Here is a 24143-nt window from a genome sequence, read left to right as displayed (position 1 = left end):
AGTTTGCAAATTTTAAGATTAATTTCGTTGTGGATTTCGGAATGGAACGAAAGGCAAGTTAAGCGGGCTGACCTTGCGGAAGGATGAGAATCAGGAACCGAGACACGCAAACTAGGATGCAACTTCCCCTTCAGGATCGAACATGGGCTGAAACGATCGAACATTGTTGGCTGACCGACAATTGCGAAGGCTACCATACAGATAGGTCCTAATGTTGCACATGGCGTCGTGAGGAAATGACAGGTCAGCTAAATACGAAGGGCCTTCAGGAAGGTGTGGTAAACACAAGGCTGGCCCCTAAAGCAGGTCCGCAGGACCAATTGTTTATACAGACAGTGACTATATTGGAGCAACAGCAAGATGCTAAAAAATACATGATTCTCCAGTGCGGTTGGTGAAACCACCTGGATAAGCGACCAGGAAAAAACACGACCACAAGTTATATACATAACTGCTACTACAGTGTCTTCTCCTTGTTAACGATAAAAAGCGCTTGCAAGGTGACAAACGCCTGCGCCGCGGATCCCAAAAACGCAACTGTGGCGCTCCACTCCGTAGGGAAGTACAGGTAGACAGGGATAGGGGCAACTGAGCACGAGAAACTCACTCCCACAAGCAGCCACGTCCAGAACCACCGTTGGATTAGAAGCCTCCCACTTAACGTCAGGGGAAGGATGATAGTGAGTAAGCCGACTAACTGCATCATTGAACCTTGGACAACAAACCAGAAATCAGCGTCTTGGATGGTGCCGGGTTTGCGAGGGGAATACTGCCAGGCTTTGTAGCCAGGGATTGCGGCGAGAATAACTGCAAACAGAATCATGACTGTCGCTGTAACTGTTGAGCTCCATTTATGTAGTAAGACTGCTACTGGCTCGTTGGGAGTCGCTTGTGGTTGCGGCGGCGTTTCTGTTTCCTCAACATACCCGGTAGTAGGGACTAGAACGTTAGAGGCGTGCGTGGTAGGGAGCACTAGTTGAGCTTCTTCGGCTTCCCTACGCCTCCGGATCTCGGTTTTGAGGACGTTTACCTCATTCATATCGATTGGCGCATACGGTCCTCCTGTTTTAATGACGGCGACGAGAGCAAACCTTCAGGATTGGAAGTCAGCGAGAGAACAAAACGTTGAAGTATGTTGACGTACAGTGTGTCCCGCAATTCATCAGAAAACTTGGCCCTTTGGCTGACTATCTTAAGGTACACTTTGAGCACCTCCAGAATCCTGTCTAGGCTAGCAAATTTGTCCATCAGAGCGTTAATAACATCTGCAACCCCGATCGATTTCGTTGCAGGGACCAAATCTTTCCATGCGACATCTCCCGCCTTTTGCATTCGATCGTACCAGTCAAACCATTTACCGCGCTCTCTTTGGACAGTTTTGTCCATGACCTTGATGATGGAAGCAATAGCAGTATCAAATACTCTTTGATTGCTTCGCGTGTCCGCTAGGTGGCGGAGCATATCCTCCATCTGGTAGTTATTTTGATATGCCGCCCTCGACTCTTGGAATATTTTCAAGTCTGCCTTGCCAATGGAGATTTTGATCTCGTCGCCGTGCTTCTCTTGGTACCAGAGTGCATCTTGTGCAGCTTCGATCACTAGATCATCAACCTCCTCGAGATGTTTGATGACACGTCGCATATTTTTGTACTCCTTGTCTTCTTGTGAGGAGGCCATGTTTATCCTTTTCAGCCTTCTGACAAATAGGAGCGAACTGTGAAGAAACGATAATTTTAACTACGGGCGTGTCGTAAGTTAGAATCGAAAAAGCAGTAGGACGGTCCCGTTGGGTATAACGTTAGAGACGACAGAACTAGGTAAAGTTTGTTTTACAGGTAGGCACCCCGCGACTTAAAAAGACCAGCGACAACGAGGCTGCGTTTTCCACCAAGTAGAGTGCGGCTGAGCCCTCGCGTGACAGATCCGGGAACTGACGCGGCCAATCGCGACTCTTTTACCGCGCCACCAATGTCAAATATACTTGTTAGAGAGAAAGCAGCTAGGCTCATAGCCAGGGACGAAGTGAGAGTCTACAAGCGCGGCGTCATTGTGCAGCGCATCTAGGCCTCCCTCCTCTCCTTTATATTCGCCTAAAAGATACGGAGTTCTCTGCCCACGTGCAAGAATTCTGTCCTTCTCCTCCTTGTGTTCCAGGCTGGGCCTTAGTTTACACTTCGCCCGCGCTAGCAGGGAGGGCGCTTGTGAAAGTAGAGAAGTTCCGCGCCCCGATGGCTGTTTCGACCCCTGAACGCGTATCAGCAACACCCTCCAACAGCTCCACCAAAAGAACGTACAAAGAACCGAGCGCGAAGGTGCTAGAGGCCCAGCAGTCGCTGAGAATACGAGCCACCTCTCAACGATTAGCGCAGAACGAACAGCAAACAACCGCACCATATACTATACTACCTCCGTTCCCTATAGCGACCTTAACCGAACACGAAGGAAGAGATATTAACCCTAATGAAGTTAGTCAACTTGTCGAAAGCCTTAAAGAAACTATACATCAGCATTTTGTTGGGATGCCAAGATCCTGGAGGCCTCCTGACAGGATTTTAATTTTCCTGATCGTCCTAATCGTCCTGTCAGGCTCCTGACAGGAACCTCCATCCCATCCCCTGATACAGTCTGTACAGGCTCCAGTGTCCCCCCCTGTGTGCGCGCGCAACACACACGGCAATTTCGGTAATCACTAGTCAAGCGCACCATCCAGCGTAGATACTGTGCGTTTGCCAAAAGAGCTGTGCACCCGCAAGAAAGGCAAAGCCTTTAATTATTTTAAGCTTAATTACGGGGGCTGAACTTAAAACTCCCTGGCGCGTACGAAGCGAAATTGCTGTGTGTGTTGCACGCGCACATAGGGGGGGCCAAGTGATACCCGTGCGCGCGCGACATACAGTGCTATTGGGCCTACACGTGCCTCTGCCAAGTATACCCCTATATACACCAAGGAAGCCACCTTTTTACCCTTACATCCTCCCTACCTAGGGAAGCACCAGAACAGCAGCCAGCAGAGGACCGTCGCCAGAACCAGACGACCGTCGCCAGAGCCAGACGACAACCGTTCGAGCGACCAGCCAGCGAACACCATGAACAATTCGATTGATCGATCGATTGAATCGAACTAGAGCCTCGATATCGGCCCGTTATCGAATCGAATTAGATCAAGGCCTCTTAGGGAGGCATCCCAGAGACCACCGTTCGAACGTACATCCAGCGAACGCCCATAGAGAATGATTCGAATCAATACAATCAATTGATCAATCGAATCAACTAGAGCCTTCGATCAGGCCGACCTCTCCCCCGAATTGTATCACTACAGACAACCGTGCAAGAAATCTAAAGCTTAGCTGAGTCAATTACGAGGCGAGCCCAAGTACCAGGTCTCTACTAGGCCTCATCAAATACAGATGTGAACAGAACAGCCTTACCATCGTGAAAATTTGAAGGATTTACAATGACGCACATTCAGCGCGTAGCATATTTCGAAAGTGGTGTTTAGAAATATATTTTGCACTAGGTATACAACTACGGTAATTATGATCGGAGAGAAAAAAGAGAGATCTAGCCGCCTCTTTTTCGTCATTTTTAGAGCATTCGAAGCACAGCATAAAACATAATTGTTCCAGAATCGTCTGGATAAGTTCCAGTTAGGAGGAAGACCTCTTATTAATCGAGCCTGCTAGCAACATATGGAAGGCATGGAAGGCCTCTACAGACCTTCAGAGTATCGCCATTTTGGTGCTATAGAGAACTAGCACTCGCACAAAGAAGTAGAAGGAAATAATAGTACAAAAAGTGTGAAGAATGTAGGAGAAATGGGCATGACCAATTTTCATCACCAGGAATGGAATGCCAAGGCAAGAAGATTAGCTACAGGCCTACCAAGATGGTTCAAAAGAGCCCAAGCGGATCATCACCAAGCGTGGCCACTAGCCGTGAATTCGTCTATTGTAAGTCGTACGTCATGAGCCATCAGTGGCTGTTGTGGGGTCCGCCGTAATGGTTGGGCATATTCGGAGGGTCGTTGACCGCAGGGTCTGCAGGCGGATATCCAAACAGCACATTAGCCGAATCATTCTGTTGGTATCCCGGGGGGTGCATATATGGTCCTCCAGCGAAATGTGAGTATGTCTGCTGTGGATAGATATTAGAGGGACCGGCTCCGGCTCCGATATCCCTGTCGGGAGCTTTACCCCGAGGGTCTGTGAGTGGACGAATTGTCATCTGAAGCTGTTCATTATGCTTTGCAAACATTTTTGTCGAATATTTAGAGGCAAGGTGACTTTGGTTATCCCCCATGTCTCCGTACAAACTCAAGGCAGCCCTGCCAACCTCCTTTGAGAACTTCTTCTCCCATGTCTGCGAGCGGTGCTTCCAGATACCAGCTTCCTTATTAGCAGCTTCGACCTCCTGCTGGAGCTTGATGTTCTGAATGAGCGTGTCGAGCATTTCCTTGCTCTGGCCTTTCGTGTACCCGTCGACAAGATTAGATAGTCCAGAACCCATGTCATGTTGTTGAGCTAACGCAACGGAATTGGAATCAGCTAGTCCGGGACCAGGAATAGTGAGGCCGAGACGCTGAGCAATTAGAAACACGGGAGCAAGTTCCTCAGGAGTAGCACGCTGGCCGCTAACGTGCTTCAGAAGCCTCTCGAGGTCCTTGCAGTAAGCACGAAGCACTTGATTCTCGCCAGACAGATGCATTCGTTCGTCCTGCATCATATTCAGATCGTTCTCCATGTTGCGCTGATTATGGACGAACTGGACAGCCTGATTTTGATATTCATCAAGTTGCGTCCTAAAAGAAGCAAGTTGCTCTGCGAGATACGCAAGGTAGCGGTGAGATTTAGGACAATTTGCTGGGATTGGACGTCTGCCTGCGTACAAGGGCATGAAAGGACCTGGCGAAAACGGAGTATGGTCCATAAGCTCTGGTAGAGCAGAGAGGACATTTTCTGGGATACCGCTAGGCCAAATGGATAGGAGGGCCTGGAAAAGCCCAGTTCCGGTGAAGGTGTTTTCGTCGCTTTTCGCACTGTATCTGCTCTCGTTGCCGTCGGTTTGCATTCCCTCACTAACATAGTTCCGAGGAGGGGATTTGACAACCTGATTTCTAGTTGTAGCTACCGAATTTCCGTCCAATGCTCGAAGAGCAGTTGCAATGGCGAAGCCGCGCTCACTTGGAGAAAGCGCCGGGTCAGTCGCCTTCCCTTTACCCTTACTGCTATGAGATGTAGCGGGGGATTCTGGGAGCAAGGAATTGCCACGGCCTCGCTTGACAGTGGGTGAACGCATAGAATCTGAAGATTTGGTCCTACCGTGGGGGTTGAACTTTGGAGGTGGCGTAACGGGCGTCGGAGGGGATGACCATTTTGACTGAAATGGACGTTCACGCTCCTTGGAGTACTTCGAAGTTTGAGGCTGGCTACTCTCTACGGGCGTGGTCGGTGACTCAGGGAGTTCCATTGACTTCACTGGCGGCGCAGCTAGAGTAGGTTTCTTCCCGCTGAATGGATTGATCGGCTCTTTCGGACTGTTAGCTTTCAACATCCGGTGATAAAAGGATAGCAGGGACGGCTTGCCTCCGTCGATGCAACTGTGGCATTCAGAGCCACTAGAAATCTTCGAAGTATTTTCCTCTTTAACAACATTAATAGCCGTAGTGGGAGTATCAGTTCCCGGACCAGCACGTGCAACGCTGACTTCTTGTGCATCTTCCATAGGAGTACCCGAAGAATTGCTGTTGATAGAATGGCTATCCGTTACGTAAGGGTTTTGGGATGAATGTTGAATGCGGAAAGACATGCGGTCATCAATGGAGGTGGGCCGGCTATCTTCGACTTCACGATTGCTGGGAGAGGCTCTAGGATAGCGATCAACATGTGGCGATGGGTTGTAGGAGATGTCAACGTTTGGATGACGGTAGAAGTGGGTATTTGACTGCGTATGATTTGTCACAGATGCCTTCTCTTCACGCTCCATGGCTGCTTTAGTATTCACAAAAGCTAGAACGTTGGGACCCTTGTAGCCTTCTTCAGCTGCCATCATGTACTCTTCTTTCGTGAAAGTGGCAGATGGGAAGTTCTGGTAAGTGTTTTCGCTTATTTGGAACAGAGAAAACTTCTGCTCGTCAATTTTAGACCAGTGTTGCTTCGGTGGCTCTCCTGCAGCTGGTTCGTGACTGAAGGCGTCTTTTCCCAATCTGAGGTGTTCCTCGTGTCGACGGTTGGCACGTTCGGCATATGACTCAGGTGCGGCCTAGGCATTATCAGCAAAATGAGGTGAGTGAGTGAAGCGCTGCAATTCCACTTACCAGTCCGTGACGTTCATCGTGAATCTCCTTACGGCGTCGCTGGGCTTGAGCAGCCAGCAGACTAGATGCATGTTCATTGTGACTGGCACCGTCTTTGCTCCGAAGTTTTTCTAACAGTTCAATGTTCTTCTGTCCATATCCAGTAGCTCTCGTGACATCCTTCAGCGGCGCATGTTCTGGCCCCAGGCTTTGGTACGACGGGTACTTGTTTAACGTAGGTCGAGGAGAGCTCGGTGGAGATGCTGGCGCATTGTGGCAGAGCTGTGAAGAGGTAAAGTAGTCAGTATCAGAGATGATACCGTTATTATACATCTGTTGTCTAAAGCCGTTACTGGTCTCTAATAATACCTCCCACATTTCCCCTAGTGGACCCCGCACGGCGCCTTCATCCGCTACAGTATCGCGGCTCCAATAGCTGAACGAGTGTGCATCAAAGGGAGCCCCCCCTTTGTCGTCAGTTTGAAGGGAGGTTGGTGCGTGAGAAGAACGTGACCAGGCTGGTAGTTCACTCCAACTTCCAGGTTCGTAGTTAGGAAAGCCATTCTCACTGCTGTCAGGTTGAACATCTGGCTTGATGTTTTGGCTGGCGCCCTTCGAAGCAGGATAGAATGGTTTCTTCTCATCAGAAGCTGTTGACAATGACTCTATTGCTATGGAGCGCCTTAGCTGGCGGCGATCTTGAGAGCTATTCTCCATCAAGGCTGCCTCCGAGGCTTTGCGACTTTTGGTAGGACCCCGTGGAGCTGGATCTCCACCGCGTCCGTCCATGGTGTGATGCCGTTGTGATGTGAAATAAGTATATTGAATTGCGCGTAGAGAGAATGTTTTTCCAAAAGTGCTGAAAGGATAGCGAAAGGATAGCGCAACGGAGGGCTTATCCTCTCTATCGCTCTAGCTGAGCGCGAGGTAACTGTGTGTGTTGATCGTTGAGGTGTGATAAGGTTGAAGGGAGTAAAACAATAGACAAAACAAGCACGAAGAGTGCACGTCCGAGCTGGATGATCAGCTGGCCGAATTTCCAGTGAATAACATAGGTCATATCGTCACTGTCTGACGAGAGATTAATGAACTGGTGAAGTGAGCAAAAACGACGGTGAAGAATATAAGTCGTTTCCACAAGTTCTCTCTGCGAGTTGATGATATTAAATGCCTGCAAGGCTATGTAAGGCTTCAGCAACTGCTCCAAGTCTTCAGACGGCCTTGTGGTAGTCCACCCGCGATTCTAACATTTCTACCTGACGGCTGGCAAGGATCTCGCGGAGCGTCTGAGGACCTCGAAGACATTATTGCGCTACAGAGTATAAGATCAGGGTGATTCTGGCTGCATTGCAGGTCCGTCCACAATGCAGAAGAAATAGAGCGCCTTGTATAAGACAAATACGAGAATATTTCGATGCTGAGTAGATGTGAGACGTTTTGACGTTTAGGACTAAGGCACCTGAATAAATGCCTGTAAGTGCCTGCAAGGAATCCCAAGACAGAGAGCCTATACTCACCCCATTAACCTCGTGGAACCATGGCCATAGAGCGGCCTCTCCCAAATACTCACAGAATGAGGTGTTGTAGCAGCTCACCAGAGTAAAGATAACGTGACACACGGGGTTTTGCTCGGTCCCTAAGTTTTGCTCGCGCTAGTAAACCGCCTCCCTTTTTACTGCCAAATTGGCATTTTGATGTTCAAATCGAGCAAAACCTAGGGACAAGCAAAATCCCGTGTGTCACGTTACCGATCCGACCTTATCCCTCCGAGTACAAGTAGAGGGAATGAATACCACTGCTCATGAAACTAGCTTCGATTACTTCTGTTCTGTATGTAACCCTTAGCTGCGTGCCTTAGCTACTGCAAATGCTATCGACATGCGTCAGCTCGGCTACAGAGAATCCTACACTATAGGTAAGGCGTAAAGCTAGAGGAGCCAACCTTATCAAATATATTCCAGAAAGCGCCGAGTATGCTATTCTTCCAAAAATGCCTACCAAAGCCGCTTGTAACAAGTTCATGCCAACTTCATTCATGAGCCCCGGATTACCCATCACCAGTTTACTTCTTCGCCTTTCCCTTGGCTGGTGCCTTCCCTTTTGCACCACCACGGCCCTTCGGCTTGACATCATCACTATCGTCCTCGATCTCATCATCCTCATCCTGGGCTTTTGCCTTTTTCCCCTTCCTGGACTTCTGCGGTGCGGCTTTCTTGGGAGCAGCCTTCTTCTTCGGCTGTTTAACGTACTTGTCCTTTGAGAGATCTGCGTCTTCTTCCTCATCATCCTTAATTTCATCAATGACTTCGCCCTCGTCGGATTCGTCAATGGCTTCTTCGAGATCAGGCTTCTCTTTGGCAGCTTTCTTCGGCGCGACAACGTTGCTTGCTTTCATGAACGGTAGGGGATGCGATTGTTGGTTATATCTAGTTGCAAAATTCTGTTAGCTTGCACAGATTACCGTTGGAGGAAAACTTACAATCTAGTGAAAGTAGCTTTCGTCTGCGTTGCCAGGTTGACATCCTTCTGATCCATATAACCAACACCGAGCTCTGAAATGGCGTCGAAGTCATCTTTGGTGAGGAAGTAGCTGTCCATAAGTTCGATGACATCCCCCACAGCCTCTTTGCCCTTTAGTTCCAGTTTCTTGATAAGTTGCGTCCACAAGACTGGAATATACTCCTGCCGAATCTCATGTCTGTCGCCAGATGAACGCAAGCGCATATGACCCTGAATTTCTTTGACCATCCTGGTCAATTTCTGCTGACTACTGTTCTTGCCCAACCACGAGGTGAAATTAGTCTTGAAGCCTGCCATGCTGCCAGATATGCAGCTGGCAGGTTTGACAAAGCTGAATACCGCGTGTGTTGGCATGAGACTCCATTGTTGTTGGGAACCGTGAATCATCCGGTCGACCAAGTCGCCGTCACTGATACTCTCCGCAGCCTTGTCCACCAGTTCCAGCTGCTTCAAGTTCTTTTCTCTGCCAGAGTATCTGAGCGCTTGGATAGGGTTCGTACCTAAATAGTTCTCTTGGAGCATCAAGTAGCTGAACTCGTGATCGTTGAAGTACAGCTCAATCTTGTCATTCAGTGTGGCCTTGCTACTTTCTGAGAACATACCGCCTCCAAGAATCTTCGATGTGATATCCCAAGGTTTAAGAATGACATGCTTCTCCCAAGATTTGGACATCTCTTGACTCTTGTCGAAGTCCATCGCTTCCTGGTCCAACCTGGCAGTAGAGATCATATTCACCACTTGACGTATATCAGCGTTACTCCCTTCGATGAGAGCATTGATAACTGGGGCTGGCATTTTCAAGCCTTCGCGGAAAGCAATTGATGCAATTCTCGATCTGATATTATCCGCAGTTGGTCGTCTGAAAGGGAGATCGTATGTGCAGCCATCGAATGGCTTCATTTTCGGTAGGCGCCGATCATTGCAAATCAGGATCATAGGAATTTGAGTTTTCCTGCAGATAGCAGCCAAAGCTCCAACACCACCTCGATCTCCAGCAGACATGCCATCAACTTCATCCATAATGAGAACAAGTTTCTTCTTAGAGGCTTCGACCTTTTGTCCTTCTCCTGCAAAGTAGCCGAAAAGCGAGGTGGTACTCAGAACGCCCTTCAGACCGGATTCGACCAATTTCTTGCTTCGAGTATCACTTGCGTTGCTTTCGACAACATCGTAGCCCTCGAGTTTAGCCACAAGGTGTGCTGCGGTCGTTTTGCCAATACCAGGTGGTCCATGAATGATGACAGCTCTAAAGACGCCGCTACCATCTGGACCGGCCATTTTGAACCCCGTCTGCTGGTTTTTGGAGAATCTTTGGAGCCACCTCTGCAACTTCTCGACCGCAGCTTTATTGCCACAGATTTGGTTAAGGCTAGTTGGAGCATATTTGACTGTCCAGAGTCTGTTGTCCACTGCCGGTTCATTAGTCTTACCAGAAGACATAGCAGCTTTGCCTCCTCCGGCTCCGCCAACGCCACCAACTCTGCGCTCTTCCTTGTCCATTTCAGCGGCCATTTCCTTGATCTTCTTTATTTCTTCCTGTTGCTTTTGCTCGTAAGCAGCAGCAGCTTTACCATCCCCGCCATTTGCGGGAAGTCGACGGATGAGCTCGAATAGACCATTTTCATCAATTGTCTTGATATTATTCTCCCTAATCTTTTCGAGCTTCCTGGGTCCAGCATCGGAACCTAGCACCACATAGCTCGTCTTCTTGCTGGGCGCTGTTGTAATCTTGCCTCCATAACGCTTTATCAATTTCTGACCCTCTTCTCGGTCAAGAATCTGTCCCACACCAGTAAACACAAATGTCAACCCAGCCAGGCAGTTTTCAGCTCCAGTAGGAATCTCTGCAGCACCCGCCATAGGTGGAGGAGCGTGGTTGGCTGCACCACCAGCACGCCAGTTGAATTTCGCCGGTGCATCTGATTGTGGTGGTGGGGTGGGTGGTCGAACTAAGGGGATGCTATCGTAAATGGCCTGGACTGCAGAGCTCTCAGCCACCTCTTCCTTCTTCGCGCGCTTCTTAGCAGGGGATTTCTTGGTGTCTTTAGGTGGACGTCCTCTTCCTTTCTTTGGGGGATTATCTTCCTCATCCTCCTCGAGTTCGACCGACTTGCGTTTCCTGCTTGTAGTAGGCTTCTTAGTATTTCCTTTAGCAGGCTTGTCTACTAGTATCCGTTCATCGTCGTCTGGGTCGAGGAAGTTATCATCCCGGTCCACATCCTTCATGTCAACATCCTCAGCATTAGGGACAAAGTCATCCTCTTCCTTGACCAGCTTCTTCTGGTCACGCTTCTTTGGGGATATACGGTGTGGTAACACAACTTCATCCTCGTCTTCGTCTTCCACATAATCATCTCCTCGAATGTCATTCTTGAATAACTCAGCGAACAGATCGTCCGCGCCATCAAAATCGTCGTCCTGAAATTCGTCATCACCCTCCACAGGGTGGTACGTCATAGGCTTCTTCACTCGCGCAGAGGATTTGCCTTTCGCCGCTTTGCCCTTAGCTTTCGTGGGCGGTTTTTTAGGAGTGGACTCTGCGGACCTCTTAGGTCTGACGGGTTCGGTTCGTTTGGGCTTGTTCTTGCTACCGAAGTAGTCTAATGTAGTCGTGGCTTGACCCTCTGGCGACGGAGCTCGTTTGCTACTTAACTACAGTCAGCACCCGTCGTAACTTGAGAAACTTCAAATCTTGTAACTCACATTTGCTTCTTCGGCGTCGGCTTCTTAGGCGAGGGCTTTTTGGGTCTGGCATTTGTAAGCTTCACTCTGCTGGTCCATTTCTCTCCCACTCACTTCTCGTCGTAGTCTTCATCGTCAGAATCATCAATCACCCTACGAGCGCCTCTGACTTGCTTCTTGCTGATTTTACCACTCTGTAGACGTGTAATACGCCGATTAGCGACCATTTTGTAATGAGAGCATTGGTAGGGTCGATAGAAGACGAGAGCGATGACAATCGAGGGAAAGGACGGAAGAGGTGACCGAAGCGAAGTGAGGAGATCCATACCACATCTTTTTTCGGCGTGCTCTGGCTCTGGTTCTCCTGCGGCTGTCTGCCTCCACCAAAAAAGTTGCGAATGTCCGCCGGCATTCTATCTATCTCCACCCAAAACACAACACAGTACAACAGTGGGCTGTGATTGTGAGTCAATTCGATACACAAGAAAGCGAGACAAGAATGGTGGCACCAAAAGAACTCGTCGTCACCAGACCGCAAATTCCGCTTTTGGAGGACACTGAGGGAATTGGAAAGCACGTCCCGACGCGTTCTCATTGCGGAGTTGATTTCGCGACCTAATCACGTGCGTAGCACCCCCGACATCCAATTCTTGGCGCTCAAACCTCGATGAAAGCTCACCACCAAGCACAAACACCCTAGCCCGCTCCAGCTCGCAACCATGCCGCCGCCCAGGCTACTGCCGCACCTCTCGATGCAATTGGGCCGCCCGGCTATTGCTCCTTCACGACCATGCCGTAAATCGCCCTTTCAGCCAATATATATCTTGTGGTTATGTTTTCGAGAATTCCAGCTAAACTACAACTCCAGACCAGCACCCCCCCTTCCTGCACCCATCCTTCCTCTCCTCCCGTCCCTTCTCTAGCACGCCGCGACCTCTCGACTGGCTGATGCCAAAAGGCGGCGAAAACAAGAAGTCCCGCAAAGGGCGGTGCCGAGTTCCCACCGGAGGCTCGACCCGGGGCACAACGGTCGTCTGGGGCGACTACGGACTGCGAATGCGCGACCACGATCGGCGGATTTCTGCTGCCCAGCTCAAGATTGCCGAGGAGACCATCAAGAAGCGGCTGCGTGGAATGAAATACCGGCTGTACATGCGAGTCGCAGCGAATATCGGCGTGTATACGTCCGGCAATGAGAGTCGTATGGGGAAGGGAAAGGGCAGTTTCGATCATTGGGCGAGTAGGGTTGCGGTTAGTAAGATTATTTTTGAGATTAGGGGCGATCTGCACGAGCAGGTGGTGCGGGATGCGCTTCGGCTGGCGGGGAATAAGCTACCTGGTGAGTTTGAGTTGTAGTGTTTGATTTGTTATGTGGTAGGGTTGGGAGACTGACGGCTGCAGGGCTGTATGAGTTCGTGAAGAAGGGCGATCCGCCGGTTATGGGCATCTCGAAGGTGGGCATTAATGGTATCACGGCGGAAGACCTGAAGAGGCCGCGAAGGAAGCTGTTATTACAACAGACGGCGGTACGGTTACCGGCTACTGCGTGATAGCTTTGTATTATATCTTGTTGGCATATTCGGGGTTTGGTACATCATGAAATTATCATAGACAGAGCTTGATCGAACCAGACCTGTATTTGTACGTCACGTCTCAAACAGTGTCTACCGCATGCAGCCCTATCAGCAGAACATCCACATATCTCACACATTGCTTCCTCTATGGGAGGACTCTTTCATGTATATTATGCAGTTCAGGCATAAGTCCTAACTTGATCATCTGGTTATGCCTTCCTGAATGGCTTCAGATGCCGATCCAAAACTCTATCGCATGGCAAGCACTAAACAAACGGCCCTTGCGTGTGCGCTTTTCTTAACTGTTCATGAAATACTGTGACCTGTACCTAATCTCTTCTCGGTCTCACACCTCGCCATCCAGCGATCAGCTCATCCCTCAAAAACCTGCACGTCACATTGAATCATCCCCAAAATTAGATCAGCTCGTCTCAGTACATCTTATTAACTTTTCAGCATATCATATCTTAATCTTACCCTTGTAGTCCTAAAATGAGAACCACTCAACGCTCTTAAGCCAACGCAGGCGCCACGACAAAAAGCCCTACCCCAATCGCCAGCAATGAGAGAAACAACAGCGAGACGCCAGGGCACCAAGCGAAATGACCGAATACCGTATAAGGCAACGATGGATACACTCAATCCCCCGAGCACCGCCAAACCCGCGCCCCAAACATCCAAATACAACCAAGCTACCGGAACTCAGTCGTACAAACCAACAAAGAACGCATCCAGACAGCTCAACTCCGAGAAAATGTAGTATTCATAGCACATGATATCGTAACCGAGCCCAACACCTCCTTTTCCGCTCTGCATTCCAGCAGAGTGACTTTGTATTGTATTTTATATTTCATAAAGCGACGGCGGCATCAGACTTTGCGTGTAATTGAACGAGATGTTCCAATTAAAGCGGGCTAGCCTAGCTCATCAGTGGTCAGAGACTGTTGCAACTCTTTCTCTTTGCGAGACAATGATCAAATGCTCCAGCTGCCAGCTGCAGCGAGAAAGAAGGGCTGGGTTGGGTTGAACTTAGGCTTGGGATGGAACTAACGCTGGAACCAGTTGAACCTGCGCCGATCGCCCGCGCCGGCCGCTTCCAGCTGCACGCTGCGTTCGTAGAGTTCCTGCGGCACGTGTTAGCTGTGCTCCTTCCTATCCTTCTATTCCCACCGGGCTAACAATAAGGGGAATGAGGGGGTGAAATGATGGGGGGCGGATTGGGTGAACTGTACTCACATCATCGTCCTTAACAATCTTCGCATCCAGAATCAACTGCCTCACATCATCGCTCCGCTGCAGCGTCGGATACGGCGTCCCCTGCGCACGCTGAACGCCGACAATAACCTCCCCCATAATCTCAAACTTGCGCCAATTGATCCGCTCCTTCCCAACCACGCCCCCAGGCGGCGCCTCTCTGGAATCCCTGCTGCCGACTGCGCCCTGAAACACCGAGACGCCGGGATGCGGCGAGAAGGCCGGCGGGCCCTTCTTGTCGCCGACGAACGTCGAGTTGCCCTCGGCCGCCGACACCAGGTCGCGGCGGTGCAGCGGCAGATACGGGATGCGCTCGCCGGACGAGTTCTCCCACGCGAGGCGGTACGCGAAGTGCGACTTCTGCGTCCCCATCAGGATCTCCAGCTTCATGAAGTCGCGCGCCGCCGCCTGGGGCACGAGGTCGCGCGTGGCGACGAGGCGGTGCACGGCGGTGCCCTTGATGCCCGCGAGCACCGCGCCGAGCGAGTTGTAGTTATTGAGCTCGCGCAGCTTGCGCGCGACCTTCATGAACTTCTCCAGCATCAGCGCGCGGTGCTTCGGCTTATCGCGCAGCAGGATGTAGTTGGTGACGAGATAGGCGACGTGGTTGAAGTGCTCGATCATCCGGTTGACGTTTTCGAGGCTCTTGCACCGCTTCTTTTCTTCCGAGTTCATGCTCACGTGCCGCACGAGATCGCGCGGCCGGATGGATGAGAACATGGTCCAGTCCATTCGGGTCAGCTCTTTTGCAATATTTTCTTCGGATTCCGCCATGACTAAATGCCATTGTAATTTTGATAAAGGCCGTATTGGGTTAGGTACAAGCTGACTGGCCTGCCGCTGTGCCCACTCCACCGCGTTGAGCATGGCTCGTGAAGAGCTACTGGAGGATACTGCCGTTGACAGCATAGATCTAGATGTATTTGTGGTTGTACTTCGCGAGATCACCTGGCCATCGGATCCCATAGACATGTGACCAATTCCCTTCGAGAATTCATCATCCTCAGAGTCTTCGTCAAGAACGTTATGGAATGTCTGAACAGGTTCGGGGTTGTCACGATTCTTATCGCAGCATGCCCAGTCGGTGTCATCATCTTCAGCGACAATTTCTAGGTCTTGCAGCATTTCTCTTGCGGCAATTGAAAATATCCTATTGCTCGCCAGGCTGGAGACAAATCTCCGCATTGTCCGTCGTGTTTTGGGGTAAGCAAAATCGCCAGGATAGCAGCTCACCCATTGCTGCAAGATTGCAAGATGCCGTAACTGTGCAATGGTCCTGATCATCTGTGGATCCTTATCGCGACTGAGCCCTTCGAAACGTCTGATTATTGTCTCTAATAGCTGGCTTGGCGCGGCGAACCTCCGGTATAGCGCTAAAAAGATGGCAACAAATTTGGAGTCGTTTTTAGATAGTGGCTGGGCAAGCAATCGATCAACAAGCTGATCAAACGTGTAACCTTTCTCATCAGAAGGTAGTTCAGATACGACACTCTGCTCTTGATCCGAAGACTGGGCTTCGATGTCGAATGATTCATATCCCGGAGACTCTTCAAGGTCCAAAAATGTATGACCAGTTGTATCGCTAGGGTTGTATCTGTGGGATTTGGCATTTCCGGTGTCTGTCTCATATGGCCCTGGTGTTCGAGCTTTAAGTCTTGAGCCGGAAAACTCAGAGCTAGCTCGTTCATGTCTTCGTGTCCAAGTTTCACGAGGCGACACATGACGTACAGCCGATGAATTGGCTCTTCGACGTGTTGTAGTGGCTTGTGATTGCGCTGAAAGTGTTATTAGTAATTCTCCAATGCATATGTCCAAGTTTGGAGCTCTAGACATAAAATGTAAAGTATTTGAAGGATTATATCCAATTAGGAGGTTGACATGAATTTTGAAAAATCCCAAAGCGTTAGAGTGATGGAAGTAGGTTAGAGGCATAGGAGATTTCAACCACCTACCCCGTCTTGCTGAGATGATTAGCCGCAGTATTACAGAAAGACATCGCTTCTGTGATTCTGAAGAGGAATCCTGTGTTTGAAATGTGTTGATATCAGCGTGCGCTGATTTCGCTTCTTGATCAACCATGCTGGGATCAACCTCCCGGTTAACTGGATGGTTGTCGCATTTGCAAGCAACAAGAACAGAAGGCAGATGTGCTTGATGGAGTGCGTCTGGTTCAAGGAACTCGGTTAGCACATTTATTAATCAGATAAGGACCCTATACGTTTGCAAAAGATTGAAAAGGTGCTGGCCCCGTAAATTAAGGAATACTGACTTAATGTTTCAGGCACACGCTCTAGACTCTGTAGATTCATAACATCGTATATTGTGATAGCCCCATCTATTCGGGGGGTTGCATAGTCATCAATCGTATCCGGCCATTTGATGCAGTTTCCTTCTCCAATATATACCTCACTAAACGACAACTCCAAAAGCCGCACGACGTATGAAACACCATCGATTAACATTTTCCGAGAAGCGATATTTGGAGAAGCAGTGTTCTGAAGATTGAGTGCTCGCCGAATGAAGGAGGATTTCCCAGCGTCATGAACGCCTATGACACCGATGTTGATATCCTGCATGGTGGTGGTGGTATCATTTCCCTGAGACTAAACCATACGAGTTAGCTCTAAGGACCACCCTAGTAATTCAGAGGTACAACCACAACAACACTCACTGTTATAGATAGTGTGGGTGACCTAGGGCTAGGCAACGACTCAGCCAAGATAGACGGCCGACTTTTGATATGGGTGGGGGAGAGAGGACCTTCTGTGTCTGAAGAGCCATCCGGAGAGCTTGAAGAGCCATCTTCGCCTGCAGCCTCATCTGCTTGGGGAAAATTGTAGCGCTGGAAGAAAGGATCACCGACGATTTCTTCGTCGTCGGCCAGCTCACCGCTAGCAGTATCGCCTAAATGCTCATTGTCGGGGCCATCTAGGTGGCTCTTCGAAACCATAGGTGCAGAGTAGGCGCGACTTTTGAGGCCAGGACGTTTAGTGGCGAAACCGGTAGGGTTCTGAGCTGACTCCCTGCGCGGAGGTTGCTCGTACGATTGCGAGCTTTTAATCTTCTCCCGCTTTTGCTTGGGATCTGAGGACGACGGCCTAGTAGGATTCCGACTGCTTTGTCCGGAGGAGCAGGCAGCTCGACCTGTGGCAGGCATAGTGTCACGCCGCCGCCGAGGGGGAGGGGGAGTAGTGTGTAGGTTACGAGCAGGAGACGGTTAAAGCGCTTATGACAGGCGGTAGCGAGCCGCTTCTCGCGATTCCAAGTGAAGTGTTGCTGCCAGACATTGGATTTCAAAGAAAAGATCAGCAGTCTAAGCAGTCGAAAGGTGGGCTCCAGCAAAAAGTCTGATAGGCCTAAACACTGAGGTATATGTAAACGCCGTGATCACCGGCAGGCCACGCGGGCATAAGCGATAGCCCTGCAAGCTCCACTCCACGCAGCGCAGGAGCACGGGACAAATTAGGAGCCCCCGAGCTCGTCGGCGGCGATCACCACCGGCGGACCATGAGAATTTTCTGTCCAGGGGGGAGAACAACCGGCAATTCAACCAATCAACCAGCCAAGAGATGGTGATAGCCGTTGGTCCGCCTTGCAAGGCCTCGGGTGCGGAGAGGGAGGGAGGGGGAGGGAATTGCAGGTGGGAGTATTTTACTGCAAGGCTGTTATTTGCGGGCTGAGGCCACGCCTCAGCAGCCGTTTCTGGGAAGAGGCTTGTACAAGTAGACCCCGAGCTTCTACTCTCTCTCATGATCCAATCTAGCGACTGCATCTCGTCACCGAGACGAAACACTGCAGCCGCTCCGGGACACGCAGGAGAGAGGAACGCACATTGGCACACTGCCCAGCTGTCTCCTCAGACTCGTCACGCCTCACACATACGCGGCCATCACCACATGCAGAGCGATTGCATGTGTTTGGTGTTCAAACGCGAAACAGCAGAGGGATTGAAGAGCATGTCATGCGAAGTGCAGCCTCTCCGGCTTAAACTTGTGGCATGTTGCAACCATGCTGTTGGGGGAATGCTTCATTAGATGCCGACACATTTACTCCGACGGAGCACCACCAACCACCAACTCCAATCATCTATATTTCTCGATCGGGTCATGGAAGCGATGGGCTGCGATGGCTGCTACACACGTTCTAGCTCGCATGCCCGGTCTTGTAATTGAGGCCGCATCTACACAACGCGAACTCCTTTCCACCCATCTTTCTCCGTCAGAAATTGCTATTCGGAATCGCCGACCGATTCTACTTTCCCAAATTGGCACTCGTTGCTTTCCCTTCCTTCGGTCAATTAGCACAAAGTCAATTTGCACCTGGTTTTCCCCCATTGGTTGTTGCATTTGTTGTTGGCGCAGCGACTTCTTGGCAGGCAAGTGCTCGCTGCCAAAAGGTGAGACAGCAATCACAAATCACGCGAAACTGAATCGCTGCACTTGGCTACAATCACATGCAGCACTTGTGTTGACATCCTTCGAGATTCAGAAATAGCAGATGAGTTCCCATCACATCTTCACATCCCTACTTTACATCCCTACCTCACACTCTCCATCCTCCAATTATCTTTTCGCGCCTAACAACTCCAGAACATGCGGGTCTAGGATGCAAGAAACACGTGTGAAAGGCGGCTCGACCCGTGCGGAGCACTTCCGCCAATTACTGATTCGGCAGACCTCTCACCCCCGCGCCAGGAGCATCACCTTCCACTTCCTCCAACCAACGAGCGCATCACAGACCAGGAACAGCACAGGGCATCTATCTCGCGGCATCAACGGCATCAACAGATAACAATGCCACGCAATTAGTCAACCAAGAATGCATTACGTCGCGAAGATAGATAGCTCCACCTGGTACTCCCCACTTGAGATATAGACGTCCCGCCTCCCTTGACAAAAGGAAAATATTTAATTTTCTCCAACTCTACTTGGTAATCTCAACCATCAACGCGAGCATCCTCCAAACGACGTTGAGATCCGTAACCAGGTTTAACCCCGGGAATTCCATGAGCGGCGTCAGCTTCTAGTGGCAAACCTAGAGTTCCCGAGCGATCGGAGGCCTAACCCGGCCACGTTGTTAATGCATATCGCACCGTCTCGGTTCCGATATTGAAGCAAAATGTTGGATGTCAGAAGATGCATCCGGCTCCTCCGCCTTGCTGCAACTGAGCCTTCTCTCAACGGCTTCCAAAATTGGGGCTGGGCGCTAAGCGAAATGAAACGAAAGTGTAAAGTCATGTGGAGCGCACTTTGATTTGAACACGAGCTCTTCACCCGCTTCTATCAATGGCTTCGAGAGGAGATTTGCCAGCAAGGTGAACAGACTGAAACATCTTCGCCAATTCACTCTGCTCTGGGAGCCACAGTTCACTGCTCTGAGCCACTTTTCACATATATTTCTCAAACTCGCCTCTTCCGACTTCCTAATTCACAGGCATAACCACCATCGAAAAGTAGATCTCTATCGATATCCTGAGAGTGAGTAAAAGAAATAGTGTCTCTATTCACTTTGAAGTACCACTCGCGCTATGTTTACTTGATGTGTTCCTGGATTTTCTGGAATGTTTCCATATTGAAAAGTTCCAATGTAATGTCTTCCATGTCAATTATTGCATCGTCTGAAGTGATCCGAAACGGTTCATCTTGTATATTTTGACTCATTAGCACTAGATCCCTTCACCCCCAATACGTAACACAATAATGTGCTGGCATACAGCTGCTATGGTTCTACATGTCGTTTCCTTTAAATGCCCTTCTCGGCAGTCTTTTGTTTCATACAATACAGCAACGGCTACCATAATGACACGCCACCCTCTGTTTTCTTTCCTCAAATCTTATTACTTCTAGACTATAAGATTCATTTGTGGAAGGCTATTCCCGGGCTCTATCACAGATTTCTGAGTCACTAAAACACAGTTCATGAATGCCACTGATCTTCCCAGAAACCAAATTACGCCTAGGCACTTATTTCCAAAAAGCTGAGCCCATCCTGCGTCATCACAGCGCAGGCAGAACACTCTTGAAAGACCTCAATAGGGAACTGACAGACTCAAGCTTACGTTCAAGCGCGGGAGAACAAGACCGAAAATATAACAGAGCAGGGCGCAGCACCTCCCTACGAACGATCCATCGACAGTAGTGACTCAAATTCCGAACCTGCTAGTAATACGCCAGAGTATGGCCAAGAAACTCTTGAAGTCTACCTCCTTAAACAAGCGTGGCGGCCATCCACTTCCTCCACGAGTTACTTCCTCATCAAGTGAACGATCCCGCGAACACGCAGCAGAAGGGAGCCGTAGGAATCACCAACATAACACATACCGTCAAAAACCCCGTCCGCCCTCTTGTAGTAGAGACCGAGGTCGCCGTCGCTCTCGGAGTTTAGATACAGAGCGCAGAACCCACAAGCACCAACACTCACCCAGCACCACCAGGACTCTCTCAACCAACCCCGCAGCCTCTCCTTCAGCCCCGCCCGCCAACCGCCTGCAGGCCCGCACAACTCAACCGCTTACACGATGAGTTGCGGCGCCAGCCATGCCTCCCCTCGCCCTCTCGCCTTACTCTCATGCAAACTCAAGCCTCTCCGCATCCTTTCCCCTCCCGCTCTTACAGATTCTAGACGAATTCGTCACTCCCGCACGTCATCGCTACCGCAAACCGCACTCCGCCCCCAACCTACAAATTCCGCAAAGGCCCCGCCGCATTCTTCGAGGATCTGGGTTTGTTGGGAGCGCTGGAGCTGGGGGAGGAGCTGGAGTGGGCGATCGGCCTTCCCCCCCTCAACTGCGACGTCGGTGGCGTGGAGCGAGAGATTGCAGGGTGTCACGGAGGAAATGAGGGAGGTGTTTTATGGACTTGGGCGGGCGACGGCAGCGGCGGGGAGGAGCGGAAGGAGCGGGTAGGGTAGGTTGAATTAAACGCGGACTGGTTGCGTGGGACGAGGTTCGGGAGGACGCCTGGCCGCAGTAGGAGGGGTGAGTGAAGGCGGGAGAGGGATCGGCATGGTGGGAGCGGGCGAGGAGCTCAGGGTTTGCGAGGGCTTGAGGCTTGAAGGGGATTTGCTGGGGGGAGTTGGCCGTGCCAGCGCCGTGGTCAGAGCGATGGCAATTGTGTTGTGTACCAGCTTGTCTATTCTAGGTAGACGAAGAAGCTGTAAAGATGACCCTCCGCTCCTTTGCTATGAATAGTGATTTTAGAGGTTGTTTCCAAGGTTTGTGATGCACGGCGGGGTTTGGTATTCGGCAGACGAGGTTGTTGATAGTGAATCTAGGCGGAACGAGGCAACATGAGTTGTGTTGAATTTGCTAGAGCATGCAAGGATAGCTGTACGAACAGAGGTCGTTGTGTTGTAGGAAATGGGCTGCTGTGAATAGATTCTACAAAGGGGTATCACGTATGGGCTGACAGCCTACTTACTCGTATGGTTGGCAAAATAACCTAATTCTGCTTTTTCACCCTGAACTCGCATACCTACACATGCCCTTTCATGGCACTCATTTTGAATCGAGTAAGTGAAATGACGAAGATGCTGTTGGCTAGAGTATTGATCCTCATGTCTGTGCTTTCCAGCTAGGAGGCGTATGAGTCAATTCTCATCATTTGAGTAGGGGTTGAGTTGTGACGGGCATGAGCAGCCAATGCTGTTATGGGCCACTGTATACTATATTGTCTCCGTGCACTGTGCTCTCCAGAAGCCACTGCACGGTCCATTTTCAAATATCCTAGTCGGGTTCCAGAGCAAGAAAATTTTAAACTTCAACAACTCAGGAATGTTGAGAAACAGACGGGACAGATGCTTGAGGCAAAGTATTCCGATTCTCCGCGAGAAAATATGGACCATAATCTAGTTATTAGCCGTCTCGTTCGCTGGATAATGCTGCTTCAAAAGCTACGGCCTGATGCAAGTAATGAATACATCTGCACGTTCTTTCTGCACCTCGCAGTTGGTCTGCTAGAGGCGTTGTGTGGAAACGAGCTTTCTTCTATGCTTTTAGGCTTTTTACTATGACAAACTGCATCTCTACAATGCTATTTGCTTTGTTCTGGCTGTACACCTCTCGTCAATTCCGGTGGTTAGCGCAGCCACGTCTGCACGGCCTTTTTGTAGGGGAAGTTTTGGTATTTTTGCTGTTTAAGGGAAAGTTAATAAAACACGCTAACCACCGGACGCGCCTGGGTGCTGTATGCTAGCCGACGCTAACAGTAAGAAACAAAAAGGTTTGGAAGGCCGTTGATTCGAGATGCTGCCATGACGGTTCTTTTGAGGCTCCACAGGCGGCGGAAGCGATCCGAGACCATGCTTCGGGATCCGCATAACTGACTCTCTGATGTCCGAGACAGGGATGCCGGGTAGCAGAAGCTTAATCTTTGAAGAAATCTTGACAATGCTGTGGTTGACCTCTATGGAAAGATATTTTCATGAGGCGGTATGCGGTATTTTTTTTTATATTATTTTTAAACGAGATGACCTGGTCCAGTTCACAATGGTGTTGCAGATCTCCCGTCTTACCATGCAGATTATCAAGGAAGAAGCAGTTCTAGAGATAGCGGCATCGACCGTATCATAGATCTGATAATCGGCAACGACGATGCTTTGTATGGCCACCCTAGATTGCGACGATTCCGAAGTGAAGAAAGTACGCCATTTCCGGATCTGGGGGGATACAAGTACACCGCCTGTTGGTCTTGGCGATCAGACGGGATAATTTCGTACGTTTTTAAGTACCAAGCACGACCATTTTAACGTATTTCTACCTATTTGAGATAATTCCGCGCAGTTTGATCGCCACGATCAACACGCACTTACAACGAGATGCAAAGAGGTAGTGTACAGCACGAGCTGCTCGACTGTACGCAATGACATGATGCCTGGTGAACGTACGTATCGCAGATTTTGCAATGCAACTCAGGGCGGGGCCACAACAGCAGGATGCTCAAGCATGTTTCTTGAAATCGCAGTGATGCCCAGGCGTGTAGATGAGGTCGTGATGGGGATAGTCGGATGGTGATAGGGGCATCGTCCGGACTTCGGCAAGCCCCATCAGGCTCCTTGACAGCTGTGACAAGGCTGCGCGTGCGAAATTATAGCGCACGAGGATGGCTCCAGCCCCTGAAACAACCGACTCTAGAGACGCCATCGGATTAGGAGTGCACTTCAAAGGAGCTGAAGCTTCCACGCCTGAAACTGCAACAGCTCCGTCTTGTTCGTCCCGCTCGTCTGGCGCCTTATGAGACTTGGAAGGCGATTTGCTGTGGGGCCCACCCCCTGCGGCGTCATGCACGCAGTTAGTGCATCACAGGTGTCCGAATCGAGGAGTGTTTTCTATCGGTGCATGGAAGCGAGACGGCCGACAAATGGCAGGCAAATAGCAAGGGCAACAATAATCAATGAAAAGCAAGGGCAACAATAATTAATCAGATGCACGGCCATGCAATGGGCCAGAGTGGTGGCTAGCCGCTTTGAACTGCACTCGTCCAGAAACGGAGATGAATTGAGATGCAAGCACCACGCCGTTCGCACGACCAACCGTCGAGAGGAGAACCACTAAGAGATGCTAAGCCATCTGGCGTCTACCATCACAAGCACTACCGTTGCGCGCTGAAAATGCCCGAGATGCTGTGATACTTATACGGCAGCTTTCTCCCAACCGTCGGGCGGTGGCGATCAGGCACGACACCACGGTAACACGGCATTCTTCGTTGCCGTTAATGCTTTGCCGTGCATCACTAGATGCTTCGCCTGCCCGTGGTTTGTGAGGAGAGCCGAGCGCACGTCGCCAGGCACAAAGCCCAGGAAGCGGGGGATGATTGGCTGTGAGG

At 50.2% G+C, this 24143-nt stretch overlaps 5 protein-coding genes across 5 annotated transcripts; 1 reads left to right on the top strand and 4 right to left on the bottom strand.

Moving 5' to 3' along the window:
* Positions 1-292: 292 nt before the first annotated feature.
* Positions 293-1807, bottom strand: K441DRAFT_640740 (uncharacterized protein). The gene is made up of 2 exons (XM_067646627.1): positions 1145-1807; positions 293-1091 (listed from the first exon to the last, which is right to left on the bottom strand). Exons 1-2 carry the CDS (start codon positions 1675-1677, stop codon positions 458-460), a joined length of 1167 nt encoding a protein of 388 aa, XP_067501586.1. The 5' UTR covers positions 1678-1807; the 3' UTR covers positions 293-457.
* A 1987-nt stretch (positions 1808-3794) lies between these two features.
* K441DRAFT_193783 (uncharacterized protein) lies at positions 3795-7282 on the bottom strand. Its single transcript, XM_067640447.1, has 3 exons — positions 6314-7282; positions 5583-6258; positions 3795-5525 (listed from the first exon to the last, which is right to left on the bottom strand). The coding sequence occupies exons 1-3, from the start codon at positions 7079-7081 to the stop codon at positions 3973-3975; spliced, it is 2997 nt and encodes a 998-aa protein (XP_067501585.1). The 5' UTR covers positions 7082-7282; the 3' UTR covers positions 3795-3972.
* Positions 7283-8354: 1072 nt separating this feature from the next.
* K441DRAFT_679281 (DNA replication factor C, large subunit) lies at positions 8355-11906 on the bottom strand (the record flags this gene model as incomplete). The annotated part of the gene is made up of 5 exons (XM_067651248.1): positions 8355-8718; positions 8772-11456; positions 11516-11560; positions 11609-11688; positions 11823-11906. The coding sequence occupies 5 exons, from the start codon at positions 11904-11906 to the stop codon at positions 8355-8357; spliced, it is 3258 nt and encodes a 1085-aa protein (XP_067501584.1).
* A 328-nt stretch (positions 11907-12234) lies between these two features.
* Positions 12235-13245, top strand: K441DRAFT_663808 (mitochondrial 54S ribosomal protein uL16m). The gene is made up of 3 exons (XM_067649261.1): positions 12235-12289; positions 12363-12833; positions 12896-13245. Exons 1-3 carry the CDS (start codon positions 12247-12249, stop codon positions 13042-13044), a joined length of 663 nt encoding a protein of 220 aa, XP_067501583.1. The 5' UTR covers positions 12235-12246; the 3' UTR covers positions 13045-13245.
* Positions 13246-13492: 247 nt separating this feature from the next.
* Positions 13493-17617, bottom strand: K441DRAFT_663807 (ras GEF). Its single transcript, XM_067649260.1, has 6 exons — positions 16994-17617; positions 16592-16925; positions 16275-16487; positions 14305-16097; positions 14120-14192; positions 13493-13987 (listed from the first exon to the last, which is right to left on the bottom strand). The coding sequence occupies exons 1-6, from the start codon at positions 17477-17479 to the stop codon at positions 13983-13985; spliced, it is 2904 nt and encodes a 967-aa protein (XP_067501582.1). The 5' UTR covers positions 17480-17617; the 3' UTR covers positions 13493-13982.
* Positions 17618-24143: the final 6526 nt, after the last annotated feature.

Source organism: Cenococcum geophilum, assembly GCF_001692895.1.
Source record: "Cenococcum geophilum 1.58 unplaced genomic scaffold K441scaffold_34, whole genome shotgun sequence".
Classification (NCBI taxonomy): Eukaryota; Fungi; Ascomycota; class Dothideomycetes; order Gloniales; family Gloniaceae; genus Cenococcum; species Cenococcum geophilum.
This window is presented reverse-complemented; position numbering and strand designations above follow the sequence as displayed.